This window comes from Chiroxiphia lanceolata, chromosome 18 (assembly GCF_009829145.1).
Source record: "Chiroxiphia lanceolata isolate bChiLan1 chromosome 18, bChiLan1.pri, whole genome shotgun sequence".
In the NCBI taxonomy this organism is placed as follows: Eukaryota; Metazoa; Chordata; class Aves; order Passeriformes; family Pipridae; genus Chiroxiphia; species Chiroxiphia lanceolata.
In genome coordinates, this window is record NC_045654.1 from 2,432,370 (window position 1) to 2,459,901 (window position 27,532).

Below are 27,532 nucleotides of genomic sequence, written 5' to 3' on the forward strand. Positions count from 1 at the left end.
AGAGTTCCTTTTTTCCCTGCTTTCGTTCTCTGGAGCAGATATGAGGGAATTGTTTCTGTGGTAGAGCAGTGCTGGGTGGGTGGGTCTTGTTGCTTCTCTCATTAATTGACAGTTCAGGGGCTGTGGAACAGGGACAGTCACAGCAGCAGTGATGAAGAGCCACCTCACACAGAAGGCATCACAGGATTGAAATTGGACACCGAACACGTTGTAAAAACCTTCCTTTCAGGGCAACTGATGGACTGTTTACAGGCAATAATTAAGACCATGTCCCTTCCCTCCAATGCTTTTGATGGCAGGGCCAAATTTCATTTACTGTTACATCAAATCTCAGATTAAGTCATTATGTATTTCATCCAAGCCAACAGAGATGGTCTGGATTAACAGAGGGGAATATTGACTTAAAGTACATATATAACAATAAACCCAATGGTGCAAAGCACCCTCACTGAGAACTGATACAGAGCAAAAGTTCTCTGCTCTTGTTTGCTCCTTTGCTGGGTACTCTGGTTTACTCAGTGGATCCCAGGATAAGTTACAATTCATTTTTATACAATCCTGTATAAAAATAAAATCCATAAAATATATATATTTGAAGCAATCCTGTATAAAAATCCATTGAGATTTGTTGGGGTCAGGCAGGGGGTGAGTGTTGAGAGCTGGCTGCTCACACACGGGGTTTGAAGATGTGTGAATAATATCATTTACCATCGATGTGGATTAAGGGCATAGCCATATTCAAACTGATGGAAGAAGAGTTTTGTGCACACAAACCAGGCTGTCCTTTCTCCCTCTCCTCTCAGGTTGTTTGATAGTGCAGCTATCTATATTCACTGTATTCCATTTTAAAGGGTAGTTTATGTGCCAAAGCAGGTTTAATCACTGGCACTGTCAACCCTGCCTGTTTCCCTGCTCCATCACTACACTCTTCACTCTCAGCCACTGCTACGAAGCACATTTGTGATAGTTTTAGTCAAGGCCTTCCTCGGTGACCAGTTTGTAACCAAGGAAGTGGCCATGTTCCCAGTATTCCATACGATTTTCACATAAGCCAGGGTATAAATAAGAAGGAGAGAGAAGCTCTTCCCTGTTGTCTTCTGGTGGATCTGAAGGCACAGGTTCTCTGCTGTTAGTCCTGCTTGTGTGGGGGAGTGAGGCCTAGTGAGGCCTTGTAGGCCTCGGGAGGCGGAGGGTGCCGGCGGTGCTTGGCATGATTCTGCTGTCTCAAGGAGAGTAGTAAGATTTTCTTTTACTAGTTCTTTATTGATTGTGCATGCCTGCTTCGGGTTTCTTTTGTGGGTTTTGTCCCTTTTACCTTTCCCTTCCCCTTCCCCTTTGGCGGGGGGTTGTTTGGGGTTCTCTTTTTATATGTACGTAGTGTTGTAACTGTGTATAACTGTGATATATGTAAATATATATATTTTGCTATAGCTCAGTTAGTTTCGGGTCTTTCAGTTTGTATAGTTTTTTTTGCTTTGCCCAAAGGGGAGGGGGAGGTTTTTGCTGTAGTCTGGGGGACTTGGCGCGAAGCCAACTCCAAACAGCTACAACATTTCTTCTGAAGAAACCCATTTGCAGCTGAAACACAACACAAAGCCTGCCCTGTGCCCCCCCCGGTAAGCAGAAGTACCTGTTTTTCACATCATCAGGTGTATCAGTAAATACACCTGTTCTTTATCAGTGTTTGTTAAACCTGCACTTAAACTGGGCCTTGCAATGGCAGAGAATTGCACGTCGGGTTTGTCATTAAGGGGGAGAGAAGGACCAAGCTTTGTCTGGAGGAGGAGCAAAGGAAAAGGAGGCTTTTTATTTTCCCAATGCTGGCTGTTGCAATAAAGATGCAATGAAATGTTCCCTTACAATAGTCCTGACCAGATGTGTCAAATCTGAAATTTATCCTGAAATATGAGTGAGGGGGAATCTGAATTTCAAAGGTTGGACTTGATGACCTCAGAGGTCTTTTCCAACCACGTTTATTCTGTGGTTCTGTAAATTTTTGTAAGAATTTCAGCATGTAATTTTTACATCCCGTTCTCTTCTAGTTCTAAACTGTCAGGAAATGTTGCTGTACTGCTCTGGCTGCTCATGGTTCCTACCAAATTAAATCTCTGCTAACTTTGTTGATTATCATTTGTTCCTAAACAGTGCTGGCTTTTACCCCATCAACAGTGAGAAGCTGTCTCTGATAGTAGCTCGAGTTTTCCAAGTCTCTTTGAAAATAAGCAAGTAAATAAAAACATATGCCCTGTGTTACTGTCAATCTTACGTGGGATCAAAAATGTTTTAAAAAATAATGTTTAAAGTATTTTAAAATTACTTTGATACATGGCAGGACAGTTACTGGGCTTTTTCTTTTTACTTCTAAACCACCCAGTTGTGTCTTACCCAAAGGATCGTGTTCTGCACTGGCATAAAACAAAAATAGTTTTGCTCTCAAAGCTGAGATTTGGCACTTGGGGCACAACTCCCTCTCCAATCTGCAATGCAGATGCTGCTGCAGAGCACATTCCCAGGGCCTTCCCTGCACTCAGCTCTGCAAGGAAACTTCCCTACCATCCGTGGGAGCTCCTTACCACGGAACAGGCCAGGGAGAACAATATCCCCTGATTTATGGGGGATCAATGGCCAGGATGGGCAGAACCAATCCTGGGCAAAGGTTGGATTCATCCTGGGAAAACTATTTCAAGCTAGTTCTTCTGCACCCAGGACATTTTCTTGGAATAGCTGTGTTCTGGTGGAGGAACTGGATTTGGGTGAGGGGTAGCACAGCTCTGTGCCTTGTCTCCCTCCTCTGAGGTGATAACTCTGCAAACCCACTCCCTAAAATCTGCCCTTTGACCCAAATCCACGCTGTGTGTGCAGGAAGGATTCATTTCCCCACAAGTGCAGCCTTAAAGATGTTTTCTTCCTTCCACTGAATTTACCACTGTCCCTCCAACCCATCCCTTCTGTCACATGTGTAGGATAACATGGAAAAATCCCACAGGGAGGAGACCCTGGGGATGAAGTGGAAAGGAATCCTTTTGGTGCCTCCCCCTGTGCAGGAAGGATGTGTTAAAGCAGCACCAGTTGCTGTTTCTTTGTGCCTTGAGGCAACACAAGCAGGATTTTCTCTTTAAATCACGGCTAATTAGAATGGATAAATCTAAGGAAATACCAGCAGTGAATATTAATTGAAATAACCTCCCAGATCTCACCTAGATGGTTCTTCAATTTTTCTGTTGTGTTTTTTTTTTTCTGTAAAGTCATACAAATAAATCGATGTAGCCTAAGAAAGAGTGAAACCCCAAAAAAGTCATGGACAGCAGGGAAAGTGTGTTTTGGTAGGAATTTCCAGCAGAAATATTTGTTCAGCCACGTTGAAATCTATTTCCTTCTCCTCCCTAAAACGCTGGATTTGTGAAAAACAAGGAGGAGAAGACAATCATCCAGTCTATACACAGGGCCAGGAGTTGGACTGGATGGTCCTGATGGGTCCCTTCCAGCTCAGCATATCCCAGGATTCTGTGATTGTGTATTTCCATGCCAGATTTGGCAAATAATTGAAGATACAGGGTGACATTTTGAACAACAGTTTTTGTTGAGATGACACCTGAGCAGTCCTACTACAAATGGGAGGGGCTTGGACACATTGGTTGCTTTAAAAAATGTTCCTTTAGTAATTTTGAAATGTTATTTCTTCTGTTGAAAGGACTGAAGCTGGTTCAGGAGGGCTCATGGAGCAAATCCACAGCACTCAGACTATTTATGAACTACACACAGAAGAAAGGGATAAACCCAGGGAGGGAACTGGTGCTACAAATGGTGCTGGGTGAGCTGCTTCTGTTTTTCCAAACTAAGATCTCTAGAATTTTTGTTCTATAGGAAGAATGGGAAGACTCTCTTTGCATCTTGGCCTACTACTTACATTTCTGTCTGACTGCTTAAAATTAATTTCCTATGTAGAACAGTGTTAAATATGGTGTCAGATACACCTTTGTCTGGAATTTTGCTCTTTATAGAGATGTTATTTTTAAAATTCCTTGGATGAGACAAAAGGCCTTTGGGTTTAAGTGTTTCACTGGGTTCTGTGGTTTCTGTGCTAGGTTGCTCCTCTATAATTTATTTTTCATAACCTTGGGCAAGTCACTTCATACCTGCATTTCATTCAAACCCAAAGTGGGTGCCAAGGGCTGGAACCTGCCAGGGCTGACTCTGCCCTCTCCACAGACTTGAGGAGGATTCTCAGTGAGAAGGAAACCAAGACATTAATTAATATCATTAATTAATATTGTCTATAAGATACAATGGGGCCAAATGATCAATATTGATTTAAATATGTGGGTTGTTCTAGAAGAGGAGGTGCCGTCTCCATATCAAAAGAGGTTCTGAGAGGCTCTGCTTTGCTTCCCTGATTTATGTGTTTTTAAGTGCATTATTGATCTTTTCCATTCAGTGGAAATGAAGGGATAAAATTATGCTTTTCAATTATAAAATAATACAAAATTATGCTTTTCAATTATAAAATGATACAAAAGGGAGTACGGTGATTTCAAATCCTTCCCTTCCTAAGGTGTAACCAACACCAAAGCCAGGACACACCTCAGGCTGTGGGCAGAGTTATCAGTCCCAGTGCCCCAAACCAGCTCAGAGGAGCCTTGTCTGATCCCCCAGGACAGGCTGGGAAAGAAATGGGGTGGAAATCCTTGTGATCCAGGGGTGTCCTAGTGGGTGATTTCCCACCCCCTGCCTGTCACTGCAGTACAGGGGAAATCTCTGATGGAGCCTCCAACCCTGGCCAGCATTCCTTGGGCCAGGCCGTGTCCTTTGGTGCTGGCCAAGTTTACAGGGGGAGGAGGAGGATGAGCCAGTGGCTTTGAGACTCTTCAGTGCCCCCTGTGTTTGCTGGGCTGGGGAATTAGGCCAAGCTTTGGGCTCCTGTTTGCTCTCTGGCCAGAGCTGGGCTGTGTTTGGGGCACAGGGATCACGTTTCCTGGCTCTCCCAGCCCGGGATTGGTGTGCTGCCCTGAAGACTGGGAGGGACAAACTTGTGCTCCGAAGGCAGTTGGCACCGAAGTTTGCTCTATAAAAAGAATCCTGCAGTCAGGATCCAGTTTCCTACTCAGAGGCAAGGCAGGGTGTCGAGTCAGAAATTCCGACCCAGCGGGTCAGGAAGGATTCCAGGACATCCTGAATCACAGCTCCAGTGTGTTCCCTTCCCTTCACCCTCTGGCCCGGGTCCCGCTGGGATTACAACTCTGAACTATTTTATTCACTGCACCGTGTGCCTGGTGCTTGATGTGAATACACACTGTGTTTTCCAAGGGCTGGAAAGTTCATGTCTTAACTGGCCACTCTTGTTTCTCCTCTGCTTACTCTGCACTTGACCAGTTCCCCCCTTCCCATTAGAACATCTTTTTATCCCTAAAACACAGAAGACTCTGAACTCCACCCTAAACTGATGAAGATAATTCCTCTTGCTGTGTCCTTGCTCAGGGAATTCCACCTGTGAGCTGTTTGGGTAGAGATTTTATTCCATACTTATTTTTAAAGTATTTTTTAATTATTTTGCAAAGGACACACAACTGCATTTGTGGACACATTTGTATTAGGAGCTTTTTTTCACCTGCCTTCCTGTGTGTGTGCTTGGCAACCTCGATGTAGAACAGGAAATATTTCTCATAGCTGTCACTCCCAAGTGGTGCTGACTCCCAAATATAAGGTCACAAAAATACACAAGAAACCATTATATATATATATATATATATATATTCTGTGTAAAACACATGGTTCTGTGATTGAAAATTTCAAGTCTGTCTGGAAAGAAAGCAAAATGTAAAATAAGGAAATCACTTGTAATGGAGAATCGCTTGAATTTGGTGAAATGGAGCCAGTAGGAAATACCTGCCTGGGTGGTTTTACTGATCATTTATTGTATCCCATCCTCCTGGTTTTCTTCCCTCCAGGGGTCCCCTGACAATGGGATTTCTGCCTCCCCACCGTTCTGCAAGCAGCACATGCTGAGGGTGAAGCATTGGAAGGTAAAGCTAAAGCTGTAATTAGCAAAGACAATAGACACCAAAAAAAAAAGGAAGAAAATCTAAAAGGTGGAATAACAAGGTTAGAAGGGAAATTACCTTGCAATTGTAGCACAAAACTGTGGCACCTCGTAGGTGAGGGAAATTCCTGAGCTGAGCCGATTCCCTGGAGTTTCAGTGGTTCTGTGGATCAAAGGGACGCTTTTGCACAGAGCCTCTCGTGTCATTAGGGAAAGCAGTAGGTGGTAAAACAAGGCAAAATAAGTCTGTGCCTTAATCATTAGGCTTTAATAATTCTTCTTCTCTTTTGCCCAATGCATCTCTCACTCTGCACTCGCTGGACTATCATCAAAGCGAGGGTGGGGAACACCCAGCCCGGAACAGGCACCCTGTAATTTAGTTCTTGGGTCATTTCCATGGGAGATGCGGGTTTGAACCTCCTTGGGGAGCTGTCTCCACGTCCCTGTTCCTGCACTAAAAGGGGACATCACCCCAGCATCCAAAGGGAACGTTTTCTAACAGCATGGCCCTTGGGTACCTAAACTGGAGGAGAATGTTCTGGGCTGGGGATCTGTGGGATCCAGTTGTGTCAGAGGGGAGCAGAGGTGGCTGGGGGGGGTCAGCACATTGTTCCTGAGCACCAGGAGGGTTAAACCTTACTGAAGGAAGAGATTTCACATCCCCCCCTCCCTTCAGGGGTCCCGCTGGGCTGGGAAGGGACACTTTGTCTCCTGTGAGCATCTGCTGAGGAAACAAAACTCTCCATGAGCATATGAGCCAACACCATCCTGGGAGAGCAGCGCCTTCCCTGGGGCAGGGGGTGCAGCAGCCTCACTCCTCTGCAAATCTGTCCCTCAGCTCCTCCCCTGCCAGATTAACCCCTCTGGGAGCTCTCAGGTTCAACCACACCATGGTGAGTCCATCCCATCACCTCCAGCTCTTGATTTTTCTCTCCTTTCTGCTGAAAGATATGAAGTGATCAGGGATCCAGGACATATTATTCCAGGTTGACTTGGCCCAAGTATAAAGGACAGAGTGTTTGGGTAACTGAGAATCTAGCTCTTATTTTTCCTTCTGGATCAAAAATCCAATGCCATGCTGCAAAGACTATCCCAATTCCCCTCCAAGGCAGGCTTCAAACTGAGAGTGAGCAGGGAATGTCAGGCTTCCCTTCCCTGCTTTTGCCCCAGCACATGCAGGTTATTTTAGATGATGATCACTTTGCAGCAGGAACAATGAACTGTATGAATCAAACATGAAAACTGGAGCCTGGCAACAAAGGGGAGCAGGGAAACATTAAAGACAACGTGGTAATAACAGGCAGGGAGGAAAGGGAGAGATGGGGTAGGAGATAACAAGGTATGGCTGCAGCACACAAGCTAAGCAGGAAAAATGGGATGGGGAAAGGAATGTGGAAAAATGGAGAGGTAAAGATTGAGAAATCCGTCTTGCCAGGTAAGCAGGCTGAGTCGTCTCACTTTGGGAAAAGGAAAGGTTGGAACTGTTGACTGACCTGATGAAATCTTGCAGGTATTTTCACATCTTACTAATAGGAGTAGAGTAATTGTATTGCATCATGACCTGAGAAATGGATGTATTTTTTGGTGCTTTCTAGCTGAGTGGATTCATCCGTGTCCTTGAAGTGCAGTTTCTTTTATCTGAGGTCCTGTTATGGAGGGGGAGGAAAAGGTTTGGTGTCCAGCCCTTGGAGCACAATTCAGATTTCATGGCCTGAGGCTCTCACAGAATTTGTTCAAGGAGCTGGAGCTGTGGCCCAGCACACACAGCTCGTCTGGGCTTGGGCCAATGTCCCTGACCAGGTGGGGGTTTTCCTTATTCTTATCCTGGAAGCTGCTCTCAGATCCATGTCCAACAGACGTTTGCTGTGACCCCTGTGTGTATTCCAGCCTTACAACTGGCTGTGGGCTGGGGTGACCACACTGCCAAACCCCAAAACCAGCCCGGGTTGTGCAGTGCTCCTGTGCTGAGGGATCACACAGAGAGCATTTGCTTCACGGGCAGTTCCACTGCACACCCTGAGCACCACTTTTCCATCGAGTGCTGCTTTCCTTTATTCCTCCTTTCCATCACGTTTCCCTTGTCTTTGTTGTTTGTTTGGGCACACAATCTCCTACACAAGATGCTGTGAGGGACAGTCTTTTCTTCCTGCTGAGCCTGAAGGCACAGTGTGGCTGCTCTGATGGGAGAACCTTGAGACCCTCACACCGGTTTTCCCTGGGCTGGAGGAGCAAACCCCAAACCTTGAGCTGCTCCACATTCCCCTCCTGCCATCCCCAAACCCCCTCAAATTCAGACCGTGTGGTGTCATCTCACAGACTCTGCCAGTGAATGCAAATGGCATAAAGAGCATGTGGAACAGATGGAACGAGACAAGCACGTAAAGAATTAAAGTATTTGTGAGGGAATTTGGCAGGGATGCTGGAATGCTTCAAGCACTGTGTACGGGGGTGGAGGGAGCCCAGGATGAGTTGTGGGGGCCTGTGTGCTGCTGATCCATTTCTCTCAGAAACAATATGTGACCTATTTCTGTAATGGTGCTAAACATAGCAACAAATATTCCCTCCTTCCCACCTTCCTTCGGGAAGCTTGGCAGCTCCTGTAGCCGGAGAAAACGTTTCCTTGAGGGAGAGCTGTGAGTTGCTTGATTTTTCCAGGGAAATATTAGATTAAATTAAATCAGATTAAACGAAAGAGAGCAAAGACAAAAAGGAAGGCCTGGGTGGGAATGGGGTGTTACAGACAGGGACAGTGCAGGTCACCAGTGCAGAAATGTTGCACTAATGCAGGTGTTAAATTTACTGATGTGAAATGACTGAGGCTTTTCATTTTAAAATAGCTTATTCTGGTTATTTTTGAAGTGACTTTCTAGGAGATTTTATACACACACACACACAAAGAGTGAGGTTTTTTGGGTCAAAATTTGAAAAAAAACCAACAAAAAACAAGATGAAATTTTATGTAGAATTGACAAAGAAAAGCCTCTGGAAAAATGGAATAAAAAGCAATAACCTTTTCCTTGGAAGATACATCTGGAAGTTCATGGTCATGGCTTGGAGCAGCTTTGAGCAGGGAGCTGCCTGATGTGCTCCACGCCAGGGGTGTCACATCCCCAGTGGGCAGGGTGACATCCCACTCCTCAGTCCCATCCTGGGACCTTCAGCCTCTCTTTCACAGAGAAGGGGGAGATTTTAGGATTTAGGGAGCCCTAAATCTGTGGATAAAAGTGTTCACTGCTCAAAGAAAACATCCCCACTCAGGGCTGTGAAAGGGAACTTTCCCTCCAGCCACGGGCAGAAGCAGAAATATGGATTATAGAGGTTTTGAGAGGGAAGGAGTGACACTGCTCTGAGCAGTGCAGACCAGCAGCTCAGGGGAGGTGACACCTGATGGTGCTCAGCAAATCCCTGCCACAGCTTCTCACGGTGCTGTTGGGCTTTAAAGGAGCCCCCAGCCAGGGAGTTTGCCTGGAAAGAAATCCTGAAACAACCACGTGAATAGAAGAGACAAGGCAGGTTTCCCTTGATAATCATAAAGGGCTCAAATTACCTTCCTTTCCATCCCCAAAGGGGGCATAAATACTTCATTTATGAGATTGTTTGCGCATGACTAATCTATTTCTACTTGCTAATTGTAATGACTAATGTGTGTTACAAGACAAATATTAGCTTGTAATAATACCTGAACACCGAGATTTATAAGTGTTAAGCAAAAATACAAATAATTAGCAGAAGCTGGCTGGCATTATCTTCTAATTAAGTGTAAAGACACTTTTATTTGAGAGCAAAAGCCTGAAGATCCCTCAAGAAGCTGTAGGAATAATTGGTCCACACCACAGTCCTGATAAAGGGGTAGGAGTCAGGTAATGTTTGATTTTCCTGGGAGCTGAATTCAGTCATCCTTCCCCCACTGACGTCAGGGCAAGAAAAGCACTTTGGGCCTGTCCCTGCCTGCTGAGCCCATATGTCCACTGGGAAGAGATTGGCAGAGATCCCTGAGGAGAAGTAATTACAGGAGACAGGAGCAGTCCAGCACTGAGGGGGAGTTATTTCTGCACTGCCCAGGTAAGTGCCCTGTGCTGCTCACAGGGGAAGGGCTCGGCCAAGCCCTGGGTGTGATGCACAAATACCCTTTTGGCTTGGGCTGTGCTGCTTTGTTTAAGTAGAACATGAAAGTTTTTCTTCATTAAAAGTGGGTTCTCTTTAAGTAAAGTGCAGCATCTCCTCATTCCATATTATAGAAAATATCTCTGGGGGTTTTTTTGAGTTATCAACCCCAAACAAACGGAGGTACACTCCATAAGAGAGAACACATATAGCAAAGTGATTCTCCAGCTGTTTCAGTGTGAATTTTGTGTACAGGTCAAAGCTCCATGACTCACATTGTAGTTGAAAACTGGATTTAAAGGAATACCACTGGCTTTGGTGCCTCCTGGATGCCCTCTGAGTCCTCCCAGGACACCACCTCCAGTGGGGCAAATCATCATTGCCCAAGAGGCACGACTGGAGCATTGACTCCCACCTTGTTCCAGACTGTCCTTGGTGGAAAATGAGCTGTTTAATCCCAGGCTGGAGGCAGAGAACAGCCCAGCATGTGTGAGGAGAGAAGGTGACCTCAAGGAGCAGCTTGTGACAGAAGCGAGTGTGACTCTGTGACACAGTGTCTGAAACTTGATGGAGGTTGGCTCCAAAGGTGCAGAGAGGCTCCACGGTTAAAAATTGGATTTGGGCTCATAAATGGTGTCATTACTTCAAAAATAATACTCTGGAGTTCCTTGTTGTGCTACCACTGTAATCCTTCACTTGACATCTGTGAGCAGCACCCGAAATATTTGACCTGTGTCACAGACAGGCATCTGGAGGACTTGCCTAAAACCACAGGGTGAGCTGAGGGTGGTGCTAGAAATGATCCCCAGCTCCCATCCTCCCAAATCCTTTATTCAGATTTTTGATACCTTTCAAGTTTTCAGTATTCTCCCACATGGTTGCAGTGTTGTACACTGGGAGATGGGATGGTGTCAGACACCAGATCAGTGATTGTGGGGTCAGGACCACCTTGGGGGTGTGTGTGTGTGTATGTGTGGACATGTGAGAGCTGGTCTTCTACCAGTTCCAGTGGTAGCTCTGTGATCTGTCTTTCCTTATTCCTCCTTCTCTCTTCTCTCTGCTTCTCTTTCTCTGCTCCTTTCTGGATGCTTTGGGTGGCTTGGAGCTGGAAGGGTTGGATTTTGACCTGAGTGTTGTGGATAGATTGGATCCCAAGTGTTGTGGATCAACATGTGCTCGGTTGGTATCGCAGTGGAATATTTTGTCCAGGCTGTGCAGCGCCCTTTTTGAACTTTGGCCAAGTTCCCTTATTTTCTCTCCTAAATTAATCAAGAAACTCCTTGGGAACAAGCCCGTGGGTTATTCTCTTGGTGCTCTCTTGAGGTATTAAAGAGCCCTATATATATATTAAAGTAAAACCTCTGGCTGAGCTCGTGAGCTGCAGCTTCTGGGGCTGGAGTGTTGCAGATGGGGAGAGTCCCCTCTGGAGGTACCACAGGGGGGTGTGGGTGTGACCCTCCAGTCCCAAAGAACTCCAACAGAATGGGAATGTGCTCATCCTGCAGCTCAGAGGTCTGATCCAGCCGAATCTTGGAAAATATTTTGTATATTTACAACATAAAAACCAACAAATCAATGCTTTGCCTGCATTCACCACACTGGCTTGATATTGAGACCAAACTAGAGATTTAGTAGAATTACTGCCCCTGAGTTTCTGGTTTTACTCAAACTTTACATCTATGATTTTAGTTTAGGTTTTACACAAACATATTCCAAATACCGATTTGGAACACCAACTGTGTTTTGTCAAAATACTGTATTATCCTGAAGTTCCAGAACAGAATATAAAGTGCTGGGACTTGTAGCTTTGTCAATCATTTAAAAAAGATTCTCTGTCAGCAGCGCTCACTTTTCCTCTGACTGAAAAAAACACCCCTATTTAAGAGTAAGTTTGTGTCCATTGAGCCCCAAATCAACAAGTACAAACACTGCCTGTTTTCTGATATGAGGGGAAGGGTTTATTTAACTCAGCATAAATTGATCTTTGCCCATTTTAGGTCCCTGTGCCAGAAAACTGAAGGTCACCTCTGGTTGGACTGGAGCAGGATCACCTGTGACTTGAGGAAATATGGGATTATCCCCTCTTGGACCAGGTGGGACACCCCGTGGTTTGGAGCAGGGAACACCCTGTGGCCAGGTCAGTGTTACTCTTTCCATCTTGCTTTGCAAATCCGTTCAGAATTTTAATTTTTCTTCTGCATAAAAGCCCAAAGATTCTCAGCAAAAGCCCTCAGCTGAGTTGGTGTGTGGGCATTTTGTGTCTCAGACGAGGCCAAGAGGCTTCAGGTTCCACAGGGGAAAAAAATAAATATCCCTGTGTAATTCCTTTCTTCGTGTGTCAAGCAAAGACAAGCATTTCAGCTTCTTCCTCAAATGAGTGTCAGAAAAATCCCAAAAAGCAACATTCACTGGGCTGCAGGGGAACAGAAGGCTGAGCTGAAAGATAGGTTCCCTTTAAACAACATTTCAAGGCATGGCCAGTTCCTTGGGTAATCAAGAAAACCGTTGATTAAATTAAAAGCAGCTGAAATATTTGATTATATGTGAGTATAATTTCTTATAAGGCAAATATTTTAAATTTTTGGGAGAAGGAGTGCTGGCAAAATAGGATTTGCTCTGTTAATTCCATTTTAAATTAGGGCTTGTGAAACCTCAAAATCTCAGAGAAAGGGGTTGTTTCATTAAATGGGGCTTGGAAACAGGGATGTCAACACAGGGCATCCAGGGAAGTCTTATGTCTCTAATTCCTTTATTCCTTCTAATTTTCAGGGAGAGCTTTCAGCACAACATTTATCTGCAGTTGATGGATCACTGAGCGCTCACAGCTGAGGGAAAGGAACATCAAAGATCTCCAGTGAATTATTTTAATGGTTGGATCTTTACCAGGGCGAGCTTCGCCTTTTGTGTGTTTTGTTTGCCCCAGAACCCGGCTCCTGGATGTTCTGAAGGCAGAGCTGAGCTCTGGCCCAGGCTCTGCTTTGATTTCCAGTTCTCAGAGCTGAGCTGTGAGTGAACCTGACAGCTCTGTGGCCGAAGGGGAGTCCTGATTCCGAGGTTCCACAACAAAAGGGCCTTAATGAGGTCAGAGTGGAAACAGAATGTAAATCAGGACATTTCTTATTCAATCCCGTTGTTACTGATGAGCCTCCACGACCCCAGTTCAGAGCAGGGCGGGGGGAGGCAAAGACAGAAGCAAGAACAGGCATAAACTGGGAATAATATAGTAATTATTCCACATATGGAAATGTGGGGGGAATGCACAGGCATCACCTCTGCCCTCTGGCCAGCACACCTGAGGCTGGGCAGCTGCTTTGGTCTTCAGGGGAGGTATTTTTAAGGGAATGAGTGTGAACCTCAATCCCTCTTTAAATGGTGAAGTCCAAGGCAATGACATCTGCCTGAGACTCTTTGCTGTGCATCCCATAAATGCTGGTGCAGTTCAGGATGCAGCAGGTCCAGGACCTGCTCAGTGTCCTGTTCTCACATCCCTTTACAACACAACTCGATGCACAAAATGTGGGGGCACAACAATAAGATCTGATTTTCATGGTAAGAAGAGTAAATCCAGAGAGGAAAATTGGTAAGTTCAAGTTCGGTGGTGTCTGTAAGGACCTGAAGGTGAATGGTGGGGGGGGGGTGTGCCATGAAATATTAAAATTATCCCTTGCAGAGAACCTACACAGTGCTTGCTAAAGGCCTGAAGTCCCAGAGCTGTTGTCTAGAAAGGTTTGTCCCATCTTTTCAGACTGTGGGAGCTGTTTCCACCTGTGAATATTTGAAGGAGGAAGAGCTGGAAGGTAACAGAAGTTAGTCCAGGCTCTGATATGGTCAGTGATCACACACCTGAGCTGTGGCTTTTATTCATCTTTTTTTTTTTTGGTACAGAACTCGAGCATGATTTAAAAAAAAAAATCCCTAAGATTTCTTAGAACTTAAAAGAAAAATTTTACCTATTCTTTTCCTACCACAGGAAAATAAAATGATTTTTAAAATTACAAAAAAAAAAAAAATTTGGAATGATCTACCTAATTTTCCCTGTCTTTTCCTGCACTTTGTCTACAAAGGCCACACTGTCCCTGCCAGGTTGTGTTTTTTTTTTTTTTTTTTATGCTTTAATTTTAAGCTGCAGAGTAAACCCTATAAGTTTGGCAGGAGAAGTCCTTATAGATTTCAGGGCAATATTTTGCAATTCTTGTTTTTGCAGCTATAAACACCTTCCAGTGCCAAGGGGGAAGAGGATTTTAATCCAGATAAAATAAGATTCTTAAACACTGAAAACTGTACTGGGATTTATGGGCCAATTTGAATATTTGAGCTCCCGTGCCAAAAGCTGCACATTCCACATGTTGCCTGACTGGCTCATTCCAAGCTGCATCACCCATCCAGAGCTGCCCTGCAACCCATTCCAGCAAGTAAACTTGGAGTTTTGTTCTCAGAATGTCTTCACCAAATGTTATTTCCATATTTGCTTTGCCTTTTACCCTGAAATCTTTTCATTTTGGTTTGTGTTGTTTTTTTTTTTTTTTCCTCCTGTAGTATTTTTATCCCGCATCTTATTTAACACCTTTTAATAAGCTGAATTCTTACCAAGCGAGCACAACAACATCTGAAAGATGAAATCTCTCTCTTTGATGGTATGAAACCATGACCCAACAGGCCCATCCCCTGCCTGGAGGGCTGGTGGGAGCTTCATGTGAGATTATTAAATCCTTCAGAAACTCAGGTATGTTTGTTCGTAAGTCGGGGTATCTCGCCAACATCACAATCCTTCCCTCCTTTGAGCGCAAAAATGATTTACAATTAAAAAAGTATTTGCCGTTTTGCTCTGCCTAAACCACGCTCCCCTTTTATTCCTGAGTAGTTTCAGTTGTCATTTTCTTCTTTCTGTTTTTCCAGGCAGCTCATTTGCTTTGGTTCTGCAGAACATTGAGATGAGAAGTTGCAGTGGTGTCTCACAGAAACCAACAGGATGAGCTGGGGCACAAAACTGCTCCTCATTTCCACTCACAAACTCCTTCCTCTGCCTTCCTGGCAGGCCCTTTCTGGCCAGTTCTCTCTACTGAGACTCATCCCCCTTGCACTGAAGTCCCCAAAGTCCTCTGTGACACCCAGACCATTCTCATTCTTTCCTTAAAAAAAAAAAAAAAGACAAGTGAAAACTCGTTCACAAGGATGGTGATTTGACAGTCAAATGGGTCGCCGTACGTGGGACTGCCTGCAGCTCGAGTTTTTAATCTTATCACTGTTTTCAACAACTTCTATTTTTTAGCATTGCATATGCTTTAAAGTAACAGTTTGCATTTTGCTCCTTGCCTCGTCCCTGCCAGTTATACCTGAAATGTCATCTAAATATCACCGCGGTGGAGGGAAGGAACCAATCTACTCTGCTCCTGAGCTGTTTCCTCCGCTCCTTCCATCCAAAGCCACGTTTCCAGAGATGTTCCTTGCCTTTTCTCCAGCTCCTTGCTGGCAATTTAAACTTCACACAGCCCAGTTTTGCCAGTCTTTTTTCCTGGCTCCCTCACGCTTCCCTCACTAGCAAAGGCACCCTGGGATTGCTGTTTGTAACGAGTTGGGCACATTTGGCTCCTTCCTTTCTCTCCCTGTTCATCCCTCTGTCCATCCCACTCCTCACCACTCTCACTCAGCTCCTGCTCCTCCATCCAGAACAGTGAGAGAGGATCTTTTCTCTTCCTGGACCTTAAAACATTGTCTATCTCCTCTTCCCTGCCACTGCTTTCTTTCCTGCCTCCCTTCTATCTTTCACAATCCAGAGAACAAGATAATTTGTCTGGTTTTTGATAAGAATACAGGAGCACATTTGCTCCACCAGAGTCAGCTTAAAAGTCTCCTTCTTGTCGTTGTGACTCCACTATTAACTCCACTTTTCCCTTTCCTAATGACATGACCCTGGGTTAATCCGAGTCCTCTGCAGCAGTTTGCAGATTCCTTTCAACATTATCTTGTAGGTGGAAAAACTTCCCCCAAATTGGCTTTCCAGGTCATTAATCTTCCCTCAAACTGCTCCTTTATAGGGACTCTTAGTACAGCATTCAAGCAAATAATATCATTTTCAGGGACTTCCCACGTGTGTAACCCTCAGGAGGGGCGTGGAAATGTTGGCCTCTGCCCTGGGTGTGCTTTCCTGAGCCCCCCAGTCCCAATCCCAATCCCAATCCTGAGCAGTTGTGCCCCATGGGAAGCGTTTCCATGTAAATCATCAACAGACTGAGGTGACTGGAGGTATTTATTTGTGGCAGGCCTTTGGGAACACCCTGCAGCACAACCCCTGCTGGCCGTGGCTTTCCTTCACCCTGGAAAAGGAGATCCCAGCAAACTGTCCCAGGACAACATCCCTGCCCACTGGGAACACTAGGAAATCTCTGAGGTTTGGGGTCACACGGGCTGGCTTTGACCTGCCTTTGTGCACTGAGTACTCTGTATTATTTATTACATTATTATTATAATAATATTTAAAATATCCTTGGTTTCTACAGCTACTCCCACAATAGAGATGGCTGTAAACAGACCATGTGGATTCCCCCTGGATATTTATGGAGAAACGTGGGAGCAGGGATGGCTGATCCACACACCACTCTCTGATCCCTGGCAGGGCTTGAACTATGTGGACAAACTGCTCTACAAACAAACCCTTTACTGAGGTATTTAATTTCCTCTTTGAACTGCCCATTCCTTCAGAAAATCAACATATTGTTTGAGAACTCAAATAATTTTTTATCTTTACTAGGAAAAAATAAACCTGCTAATGCAGTCACTCCTGTGCCTTAATAAAATTAAAATTAATATGTTGGTTTACAAGCAGTCTGGAGATTATCAGTGTTTTTTAAAAAAAGAGCTATTGAGTAGGGGTTTGATGTGTGAAATTTTTTTACTATTTTTATGTTAAAATTAGATGTTGTTAATTAAGCCAGTAAACTAGTTTAGTTGTTTTGGGGTTTTTTCCCTCTTAGGTCTTCAGTTTGTGGAAGTAAAAGTTTTTGGTTTAAAACCGAAATAATTTAGAGTTCTTATTTATAAACACTTAGCAGGAAAAAAAAAAAGAAAGTACTGGATTAATTAAAAAACACTTAAAAATTAGTGTAATCTCATAAAAAGTGGACAGTGAGGCCAGTGGGAACATACCTGAAATGAGGCTTTGTATCATAAAAAAACTACATAAATCGTGGTCCAAGAACTAAAATTCTTTGAGTTTTAATAATTGTCAATGAACTTGCTCACTTGAGTACAATTTAAGAGCAACCCGAGAGCAGGAGGGAAACAAAATTATTTTATTTTTTTGTTTTTTGATCTGTAGAAGAGTGAGAGACCATTTTCTTGCTTTATATTCATAGTTTAGATTTCATACTCTCCCCATCCTGCCCTTTCCATTTCTGGGTGTTGCAGGCAACTGGAAATACAGAAAACAGGAGAAATGACACTTAGACACAAGACAATAATTATTTATACTGCAACAGCTGGAATCTGTGCTAGTGAGTAACCAGAATGTCTAACTCAAAGGCATGGAAAAGCGTGTTTTCCCCAGGAACGGGTTGCCTTAGACATGGAATGTCAAACACTGCTGCTTTTGGACTCTGACAGGACTTGGCTGAGCTCCAGTTCTGCTCCCGGTGCGAGAAGGGCCCAACTCTCCACGCTCAGGATCGGGAGAGCCCTGTTTGAACCTCGTGTTCCTCCAGGAAAAACTTGGATGTGCAGCAAAGTGCTCGTGCTCTGGGGCAAAATGGAGCAAATAAAGCCCCTGCTGCAGCTCTGCTGTGCCCTCCTGGCACCTCTGGCTCTTCCCCCACGTTCAGTTCGAAGCATAAGCAGCACCTGCTGGTGGAAACAAAGCCTGCTGAGCCATCCTCCTGGAAGAACAGGTTTGGTCATCACTGGGAGCTCTGGGTGAGTTGTCCCAGAGTTAAATAAGCTGGGCTATCCCTGTTTGGGCTAATTTTGTCGGGGCTCCTTCCCAGCTGCTCGTCAGCTCTGTATGGTGAGGTGGGACCCAGCTGATCTCCAGGGGCCTGGGGACTGCAAATTAACACAGTGGCAGGATTAGTGAAGACATTCCCGCATCTTCCCACTGTGCAAAAATGGTTATTTTGCTAAAGTAGAAACCCCAGTGTTGCTGTTCATGGTCACTGATTGATTTCTGAAAAGGAGGAGAAGAAAACAGGGAATAAAACTCGAATGCCCTGAGCTGGGAAACACGTTCCTCCACATACCACCTTGGATAATTGTGCAGGAGGAAGTGTCACTCCTGTGATGTCTGCAAGGGGAACAATTTCTGCTTGAAGCAGCACAGTTGTCAGAAGACAGCAAGGGAACTTTCCCAGTTTGGTCCTGGGAAGTGAAGGATTAGACTGTAATGATTTCCCTTGCCTGTGATAACTGAATGTAATATCAAGTCAAGCACCTGGCAAAGTGCTTAAAGGGATGTTATCTTTTTTTTCAGTTTAAAACCAAAATGGAGCTGGCAGTGCAGGGATGTGGTCAAAATGTGTGACCAGCAGCATTTCCAAAATGCAAGCAACAACTGTTCAACTTCAGAACATTGACATAATACAGGGAATTTAGTTATAGTAAATGATTTTTAAATTAAAAGAGGGGAGATTGAGATTAGATGGTAAGAGGAAATTGTTTATGGGGAGGGTGGTGAGGCCCTGGCACAAGTTGCCCAGAGAAGCTGTGGCTGCCCCTGGATCCCTGGAAGTGTCCAAGGCCAGGTTGGATCGGGTTTAGAGCAACCTGGGCTGGTGGGACGTGTCCCTGCCCATGGCAGGGGTTGAGACTGGATGAGATTTACTGTCCCTTCCAACCCAAACCATTCCATGATTCCACAATTTTTAGTTTACAAAGTAGTTAACATTCACAAGACTACAGAAAAATGGCCTAAGCAGCACAGTGTGGGTATATTAACATTTCTCCTCCTGAAAATGAATCTGAATCCTGTGTTAGAACCCCACATTTTCCCGAGAAAATCAAGCAGAATAACTCAGCTCTACTTGGAAGGTCCAGAAGAGGAATTGTGCTGACTGGAAACACCATTTGGAGGGTGAGCAGCACGTGGAAAAATCAGGAATTCTGCGGTGTCTAATCATGCACAGCATTTCCCTGGATAAGTAACGCCGCGATTCTCAATCCCCAAACGCTTCTATAATAAGAAAATAATTTCTTTCCTGGTAAGGGATGTTCTTTTATTCCAGAAATAGAATGGCCCCTCCATCAAAGGGTTGGCTGTGCCCTGGGCCCCGTGCAGAGATGGGCCAGGGGGGCCGGGGCTGCAGTGGAGTTACAAAGAGCTGCACTATTTTAACGCGGAAGGATGTGGTTTGGGGTTGGTTAATACACGCTGCTTGACATATTTACAAGTGTCAGATTGTGTTCTCTGTTTACAAGACCGGTGCCAAAAGGAAGGGGAGTAATGTAGCCCAAAGTGCTTCCCCGATTCCCGGTGCCAGGATGTAAGAAGGGATTTCACTTTGACTGAGTAACTCGCGATGGTAACGGAACGTGGGTAATTTGTGTTTGGAAACGCTGCTCCTCTCGGTGCAGGCCCAGTCCTTGTGGGACAGGATTCCTGGTCGGTGTAGCAGTGAGGGGTTGGGATGGATGACAGGTTGGATTTGTCAGAGGAAGGACACTCATGGTAAGAACACTGTTCTGGCTGGAAATCTTTTGGCCTAAATTCTCTTTCTCTCTCACTCCATGTACGTAATTTGGGTAAGTGCCTGTTTGTGTGAGAGATTTGTGACCATGAGGTAAGTCCAAACTAACTCCATTCAGCCTTTACAATAGATGCTAATCTTAATTTATTACCAAGACAAGTAAATTGCAAAAAAAAGATGCCTAAATGAGATTAAAATCACGATAAGGAAAGCTGCCACTGAGCACAGAGTGAGAACTTTTTCTGCTGAATCAGATCATTGAAAACGTGCTGCTACTTTTCTGTATTAAAGCTCAAGATGAATTGCTTAAATATCTTCATCTTTTAAGCAGCAATATTTGCTTGCTACACCTGCAGAACTCTCATGTCAGGCAGAAGCTCAGGCAGGTGAGTTTTAATCTGCTCCTGCTGGTTCGAATCAACGGGTCATTACGAACAGTGAAAAAACTACTTGTGGTGAATTATCTATTTTAAACAAAGTATTTAACTTTTATTGTTTATTTTATGTATATCCATCCTTCTCCTCCAGACTGTGACTATCAGGAATGAATTTCATTTATTTCTTTAACTCAGGTATTTTCGAGTTCCTTTTTATAAAGGAATAACAACACCCAAAGCCTTTACAGCTGTGCCGGGTGAGCGCGGGGCAGCTCCGGGTTAAACTCGGCTCGGAAGGGCAGTTTGAAAGAGCCCTGAATGGGCTATGGCCATGAACAAGTTTTGAGACTGGTTTTAAACTTCTTTGAGCACTCGCAGGTGCTGGGGGGACCCGCCGGGACCGGGGTCAGGGTCGGCCCCGAGCGACTCCTGTTCCCCCCGTGTCCCGCCGGGAGCGGGCTGGGGGAGCCCCGGGGCCGCCGCACCCCCACCGGGAACGTTTGTCCCCTGCCACAGAACCCCAGAATATCCTGAGTTGGAAGGGACCCACAGGATCATCAGTCCAACCGTGGCCCTGCACAGACACCCCAACAATCCCCCCCCCGTCCCTCAAAGCGTTGTCCAAACCCTCCTGGAGCTCTGGCAGCCTTGGGGCTGTGCCCACTGCCCTGGGGAGCCTGGGCAGTGCCCAACCAGCCTCTGGGGGAAGAACCTTGTCCTGAGATCCAACCTGCCCCTGCCCTGGCACAGCTCCAGCCGTTCCCTGGGTCCTGTCCCTGCTCGCACAGGGAGCAGGGATCCCGTGCCGGGACGCGGCGGGAGGGACAAGCTCCCCGTGCCCCCCGTGCCGAGGGGCAGGACGCGGGGACCCCCAATCCCCTCCTCGCAGCTTCTTCACCCCTTTGCCGAGGGGCGAGACAGGGGACACGGGATCCCCTCCCCGCAGCCCCCTGTTCGCAGCCTCCTCCCCGTTCCAGGGGAGGGACAGAGGATACAGGACAAGCGATCCCCGCTCCCTTCCCGCATCCCCTCCCGTTCCAGGGGCGGGACAGGGGACACGGGACATGGGATCCCCGTTCCCCTCCCCATGCCAAGAGGTGGGACAGGGGACCCCCGATCCTCTCCCCGTTCCAGAGGGACCCCCTCCCTGTCACTCCCTCTTCGCCTCCTGTTCCAGGGGCAGCACACAGGGTCCCCAGCCCCTCCCTCATCCCCTCCCGTTCCAGAGGCGGGTCAGGGGACACGGGACGGGGGAACTCCTCTCCCCTCTCTCATCCCTCCCGTTCCAGCGGCGGGACAGGGGACAAAGGACCCTCTCTCCCCTCCCCGCTCCCCTCCCGTTCCAGAGGCGGCACACGGGACCCCCATCCCCTCCCTCATCCCTCCCATTCCAGGGTCGGCACACGGGACCCCCATCCCATCCCCTCCCCTCCCATTCCAGGGTCCGCACACGGGACCCCCATCCCCATCCCATCCCATCCTCTCCCATTCCAGGGTCAGCACACGGGACCCCCATCCCCTCCCCTCCCATTCCAGGGTCGGCACACGGACCCCCATCCCCTCCCCTCCTGTTCCGGGCCGGCACACGGACCCCCATCCCCTCCCCTCCTGTTCCGGGCCGGCACACGGACCCCCATCCTCTCTCTTCCCATTCCAGGGTCGGCACACGGACCCCCATCCCCATCCCATCCCATCCCCATCCCCTCCCCTCCCCTCCCCTCCCCTCCCGTCCCGCTCCACGGGCTCCCCCCGCCCCGTCCCGCTCTCGAGCGCCCCCCGCGGCCGGGCGGGCGCAGCGCAGGTCGCTGCCCCTCGGTCGTGGCTCCGCCCCCGCCGCCCGCGTCACGTGTCCGCGCCGGGCCAATGGCGCGGCGCGGTGCGGGCCCGGGCGCCATTGCTGTCAGAGCGCAGGAGGCAGAGCGGGCGCGGGGCTGCGGCCGCCGCGGCACGGCCGGCACCGCGCGGGGCTCAGCGGGGCTCGGCCCGCCCGCTCCCGCACCCTCGCACCGCGCCCGCCGCAGCGCGAGCGGGACCACCACCAGCAGCAGCAGCAGCAGGAGGAAAGCACCGTCCGCGCACAGCCAGCGGCGGCAGCAGCGAGGGGCGGCCGGGCGGGGCGGGGAGGGGACACAGCGCCCCCCGCCCGCCGCCGCCTCACGGGGCCGGCACCGGGACCCCCGCCCGCCCCGCGTCCCGCACGGACCCGCCGCCCTCCGCGCCGCCCCCGCCCGGGGGGGGCCGCACCTGGACGCGGAAGGGCGGCCCCGGGCCCCCCCCGCCGCCGCTGCTCCTCCTCCGCCGCTGCTCCCCCCGGCCCCGGGGAGAGGGGGCCGCGCCCGCCCGTGCGGAGGAGCGCAGCGGAGCGGGGCCCCCCCGGCTGAGGATTACCCAGGGCGGGTAACGAGGAGCAGCGTCCCAAGCCCGGCGCCGCCGCGTCCCCTCCCGGCCGCGGGGCCCCGCGGGGCCGAGGGGCCGGAGCGCGGCGGCCGCCCCGGGCAGGGCCGGGGGTCGCGCCGGGGTCCGCCCGCCTCGCCCCGAGCCGCCCGGGCCGCCCCGCCAGACATGCCCCGCCGTGGCGGCCCGGCTCGCCGAGGATCATGACTGCGGCGGCGAACTGGGTGGCGAACGGGGCCAGCCTGGAGGACTGTCACTCCAACCTCTTCTCGCTGGTGAGTGCCCGTGTGAGCGGGCGGGGGGCGCTGGGTGGGTGCCCGGGGGTGGCTCCGAGCCGGGTTTGCCGGCTGGGTGACGCTGCCGGGGGTTTATAGGCAGGGCCCGGGGCTGCTCCCGCGCTGGCCCCTCCCCCGGCCCGCTGCCCGTGTTTATTTTGCTCGGGAACTCGCGTGTCCCGCTCGCCGCCGGGGCTGCGGCGGGGCCGGGGGTGTCCCCGCTCCCCCGGGGCACACGGGGCACGGCGGCTCCTTCCCGGGCACCCCGAGCCCCGCGCGCGTTGTGCCGCCGAGCCGGGGGGGTTCTCTCTCCTCTCACAATGACAAACGCCATTTCAGCGGCGGCGAATGCTCATGGAGTGTGATCGCCTGTCGGACGCAGCTCTGGGCTCCGGTGACGGCGTGTCAGCTGTTGTTACAGCCTGCTCTGCTCTCTGCCTGTGTCGCGCTCGGGGGCAAGAGGTTTAAAAAAAAAAAAAAAATCCAAACCAACCAACCAAACCCGAACCTTTTAATTTTTTTCTTCTCTGCCGAAAAGCAGTGGCTGACAGCGTAGTGTGTCGGGTTGTTTGCAGAGATGCTGCCTGCCCGTCTCTCTGGGAGCTGACAACTTCCGACGTGGATTTAACGCTGCAGAAAATCGTGGTATCGGTTTTGAGACGGGCTAGCAATTTAAATTTAAAACGTAAATTTGTTTGTGCAAGGGCGCAGAGTCGTTTGGAAATGCGTTGCTTTAATTTTACCTGGCACACACAGCAACATTATCCCTTCTGGCTGGGCAACAGCTGAGCGGTGTTGGATCATCGGGAGCCTTCTGGTGCTACAGGGATAATGTCGGAGGGGAGGAGGGACTTTCTTTGGTGCGCGGTGTGGTGGAGTTAAAACCTTGTGATGCAACTTTGGGGGCAGCACGTGTGAGAGGTTTGTGGTGGGTGCCCCCGCCCCGCATCAGAGCTCTGCCAGAATTCGAGGTGGGTGTGCGTGTGCTGTGCCTTTTCTGATAGGAAAGAAGAGGCTGTTTTTAGCTGTCTTATAAAAATTAAGAGAGGGGGGGAAAAAGAGGGGAAACTAATTAAAAACGCAGATGATCAAGCTCTTTGTTTTATGCTTTTTAACTTTATGGAAGTATGTTATCGTGTCTGGTTTTTTTTTTACAAAATCTATGCATGGTTGGCGTTTTTTTGCTCATTCCTTTTAAGAATCTGGGGCAAGAGCCGTAGCCACTTGTGCCGCTGGAGAACCCGGAGATCGCTGTGTGAGAATAGACACAATTCTTACTTTGGCTGGTTACTGACTGTTACGTTATGTAAGTTTGTCTCCGCGCCTCTGTTTGAGGGCGTTCTGTAATATTTATAAATATGTAGCAGCGCCGAGTGTATCGAGACGCAGGAACGGTGATTTGGGGGATTGTTACTGTGATTTCCACTACGCTGCTCTTACCCAGCGAGGAAAATAAACCGGGAAGCAGGGAGGGAACAATCGGGGGTGATTGTGGGAGTCCCCGGTCGTTAATGCAGCCCGGAGCGTGTGTTTGGAGAGGCAGAACTGGCTGCTGGAGTTGCAATCTGCGGATCTGTCACTGGGAAAAATAATTGTTGGCATGCCATTAGCATAAATTATAAAGTGAAGCTATTTCCTACTTATTGTGGTTCGCTTGCCTTTTTCCCCCCCCCCCCCCTCCCACCTGACTAGAGCGGGGAAATGTTCAATTTGGAATGGGTGTGTGATATCACTGAAAGAAGTTTAACGAACTTCTTTTACAAGTGGCTTTAATAATAATGAGTTTAATGTGCAAGCCTTTAATCTCCCGTGTAATTTAGTGGGAGGTATCTCTACCTTAATGTGGTGCTGTGTATGAAACTCTGTTTTTATTGTGTTCTGGCTCTGCTTGAAAAAAAAATGCAATAAAGCCTTTTTTTTTTTTTAATATAGCATATATGAAAGCTATTAGGGAGGTTTATTTTGTATTATGTTAGTATTTTTTAGGATTTATATATCAGTAAAAGATATTGAGAACGGAAATACTGACTGGAAATATGTGGCCAACACATTGACCCTTTAACCTCAAATTGTCATATTCATCTCAAAATTTATGGAGTGTCAAAGCTACAGTAGTCTGGATTAGTAGTTAGAGAAACTTTTACTAATCATCTACTTTTCCAGTGTCACAGAACCAAATCTAAATCAGCTGTTGGTGGGAATCCATTCATTCTTTGGGAGCGAGGTAGATTACAAATAATTCTTCAACTGTGCTGTTTGAAGTTGATTTTTTATTATTATTTGTTTTGGGTGTGAATCACAAAGAAACGTTTGTGACTGGAGAATCACAGTTCTGAAATGTTATAGTCCATTGTGATCCTGTTTGCTTACAGTTAAATAATATTTCCGTGGAAGGAGGAATTCCATCTCCCCACCCAGAGAGGGCAGAGCTCTGTGTGGGTTTGGGTTGGTTTAACAGTCTGTAATTTCTGTTTTTCTGTAGACACCTCAGGCAGGTCAGGTGCTGTTGCTTTTTCTGCATCTTTTAGCAGGAAATATCTTCTTTAGTAACTGAGTCTTTAATCAGTGACATCCAGAAAGTGAAGATGTGCTCAGTGCTCTCAGCTCAAAGTCTGTCACCTGGGGGGAAGGTGCAGGTTTAAAGCTCCCTGGGAGTGTCCAGGTGCTGAGGGTGGGCTAGGGCTTGGTTTCCTGGAGTGTCCCTCTGGAATCACAGCCCTGCAGCCCTTCCCACCACCACTGTGTGTTGTTCTCCACTGAAGCAGGAATCCAGCTCTGGAAAATGGGTTAATGTTGGTGTGCTCTGTCAGGCACGAGCCCTGCACAAAGAAATCCAGAGTCTTGCTCCAAATGTAAAGCATTTCCCAGTAAGGTTTGATATTTGTCATCAGAGGACACCTCAAATAATAACTTATTTAATCTCTGTATGCCACTGTAATAGGTTTGCTCTTTAAAAACACACTTTATTTGCTGTTTCTAGAAGAAATTATGTTTATCTTCTCTTTTTTTGCAGCACTCAAAATGTCTGCTGCTCCTTCTGAAAAAGAATGTCTGTTTTGATAAACAGTATTTAACAACCCATTGTAAGGGCCAGTTTATTTAAATACTAATTAAGAGTTGTCTAATAACTATTTGGAGACAAAATGTTCTGAGGTAATACTGAGGCTCTGTATTAAAACTTCGACCCAGCTGGCAAACAGTCTTCCTGTGAATAATCCTTCATCATAAAAGGAGCCTTACTGAAATTAATTTGACTTTTCCTGTGACTAAGGGTTACTCATCTGATGTTGGGCTTGCAGGAAGATGTTTCCTCAAGTGTCTGGATTAGCTGCCATGGTGGATCCAAAGGCACAAGTCAGTCTCAGGAAATTGGGATGAAGTTGCATAACACTTCATATACTGGAGCTGGGAAAGGTACAGCAAAGAGTGTCAGGAATGACCTAAAATTCAGAGTTTCTGTGCAGTGAAAGATCAGATATACTGCAGAGTTTTCAGCCTGGAAAGAGGTGACTGTTCTTGGGAAGTGAGAGCAGTTTGGAGAGGACTTCATAGAAGATGCCCTGATCCTTGTTTGAAGGCATTCCTGCAGGAGCCAGAGGGGTCTGGGCAGCAGGAATTGTGTGTTTGTTCCCCTGGGGGAGTTACAAACTGGGAAGGCCGTGGCTGCTGTGGCTCTTTGTGGTTCACAACCAGCAGCAGAAGGTGTTTTCTTCTATCAGTGAGTGGTGTTGGCATTCCCAGAAAGAAACAAAAGGAGTTAAGGACACCTGAGGTGGCATTTGGATTATTCCCTTGAGGTTCTTAATGGCATCAGAAAGTGCCAGTTGTGGAGGCTGCCAGTGAGATCCTCCCTGGAGTTGCACAACTGTCAGTTGTGGACCTGGTAGTAAGTGTTGATTGCTCAATCCCCTCGTAGTAAATTAAATTAACCAGTAGTTGTTCTCGCTCCTTGTGTTGTCATAAATGCAGCACTCTGAGCAGTGGGCTGGGATTTTGGCATGCAGGATGTTCCAGCACTGCACAGTAAGTATCTGTGCTTGTTTGGAATGTTATGTAGGTGTGAATTTACATGTATAAATAATTAAGGAGTGGAATTAACCTCTCGAGTTTTGCAAAAGTATTTGATCCTCTGGTTGCCTTTATCCTGAGTTTTATTAGGTAACAGGGTAGAGGTAGAGAAATGACATTAGAGAGCTTGTTCACTTCTTGGTAATAAAAGATTATTTTGGGTTTTAAATCACTTCAGAGGTAGAGTTGTATTATGTCACTGTTTGACAGTTTAATGGTAAGTGCCAGAGTGAGGGTTTGGAGAGAACAGACTCAGATTTGCAAAGAGGCTGGGACAGAGTGACATTGAGGGAGAGGAACTGAGGAATCTCTTGGGTAACCAACCTTTTTGGAATGTTGCACAGGGAAAATGAGGAGTGCAGAAGAGACATTTGCTCTTCAGGACAAACCACTAAAAAATACTTGAGTGAAATATTCTTTTCTTGAAATCCTGAGTGTCTTCTGAATGTCCTGGGCTGGGAATCCTCTCCCAGAGAGTGCCCTGATTTTGGTTGTGAGTCTGAGATTGCTCTTGACAACATCAACCTGATAAAGAAAATACTCAAATATTGGGCTGATGTATTAAAAAAAATAATCCTAGGTAACGACAGCTTAAGAATAAGAATT

At 47.3% G+C, this 27,532-nt stretch overlaps 1 protein-coding gene and 2 long non-coding RNA genes across 3 annotated transcripts in view; all 3 read left to right on the forward strand.

Moving 5' to 3' along the window:
• The first annotated feature begins 1,172 nt into the window (after positions 1-1,172).
• Positions 1,173-14,062, forward strand: LOC116796015. Its single transcript, XR_004360226.1, has 5 exons — positions 1,173-1,236; positions 3,692-3,811; positions 5,946-6,020; positions 12,139-12,278; positions 12,911-14,062. It is a non-coding gene; the product is annotated as an uncharacterized LOC116796015 (long non-coding RNA).
• Positions 14,063-14,117: 55 nt separating this feature from the next.
• Positions 14,118-18,171, forward strand: LOC116796016. The gene is made up of 3 exons (XR_004360227.1): positions 14,118-16,529; positions 16,639-16,803; positions 17,546-18,171. It is a non-coding gene; the product is annotated as an uncharacterized LOC116796016 (long non-coding RNA).
• Positions 18,172-22,771: 4,600 nt separating this feature from the next.
• The window catches only part of MED13L (mediator complex subunit 13L), a 178,263-nt gene continuing 173,502 nt past the window's right edge, over positions 22,772-27,532 (forward strand). Inside the window, exon 1 of the mRNA XM_032705450.1 lies at positions 22,772-22,858. Within this exon, the coding sequence (XP_032561341.1) occupies positions 22,787-22,858 (72 nt within the window). The 5' untranslated portion in view covers positions 22,772-22,786. The remainder of the gene's footprint in view (positions 22,859-27,532) is intronic.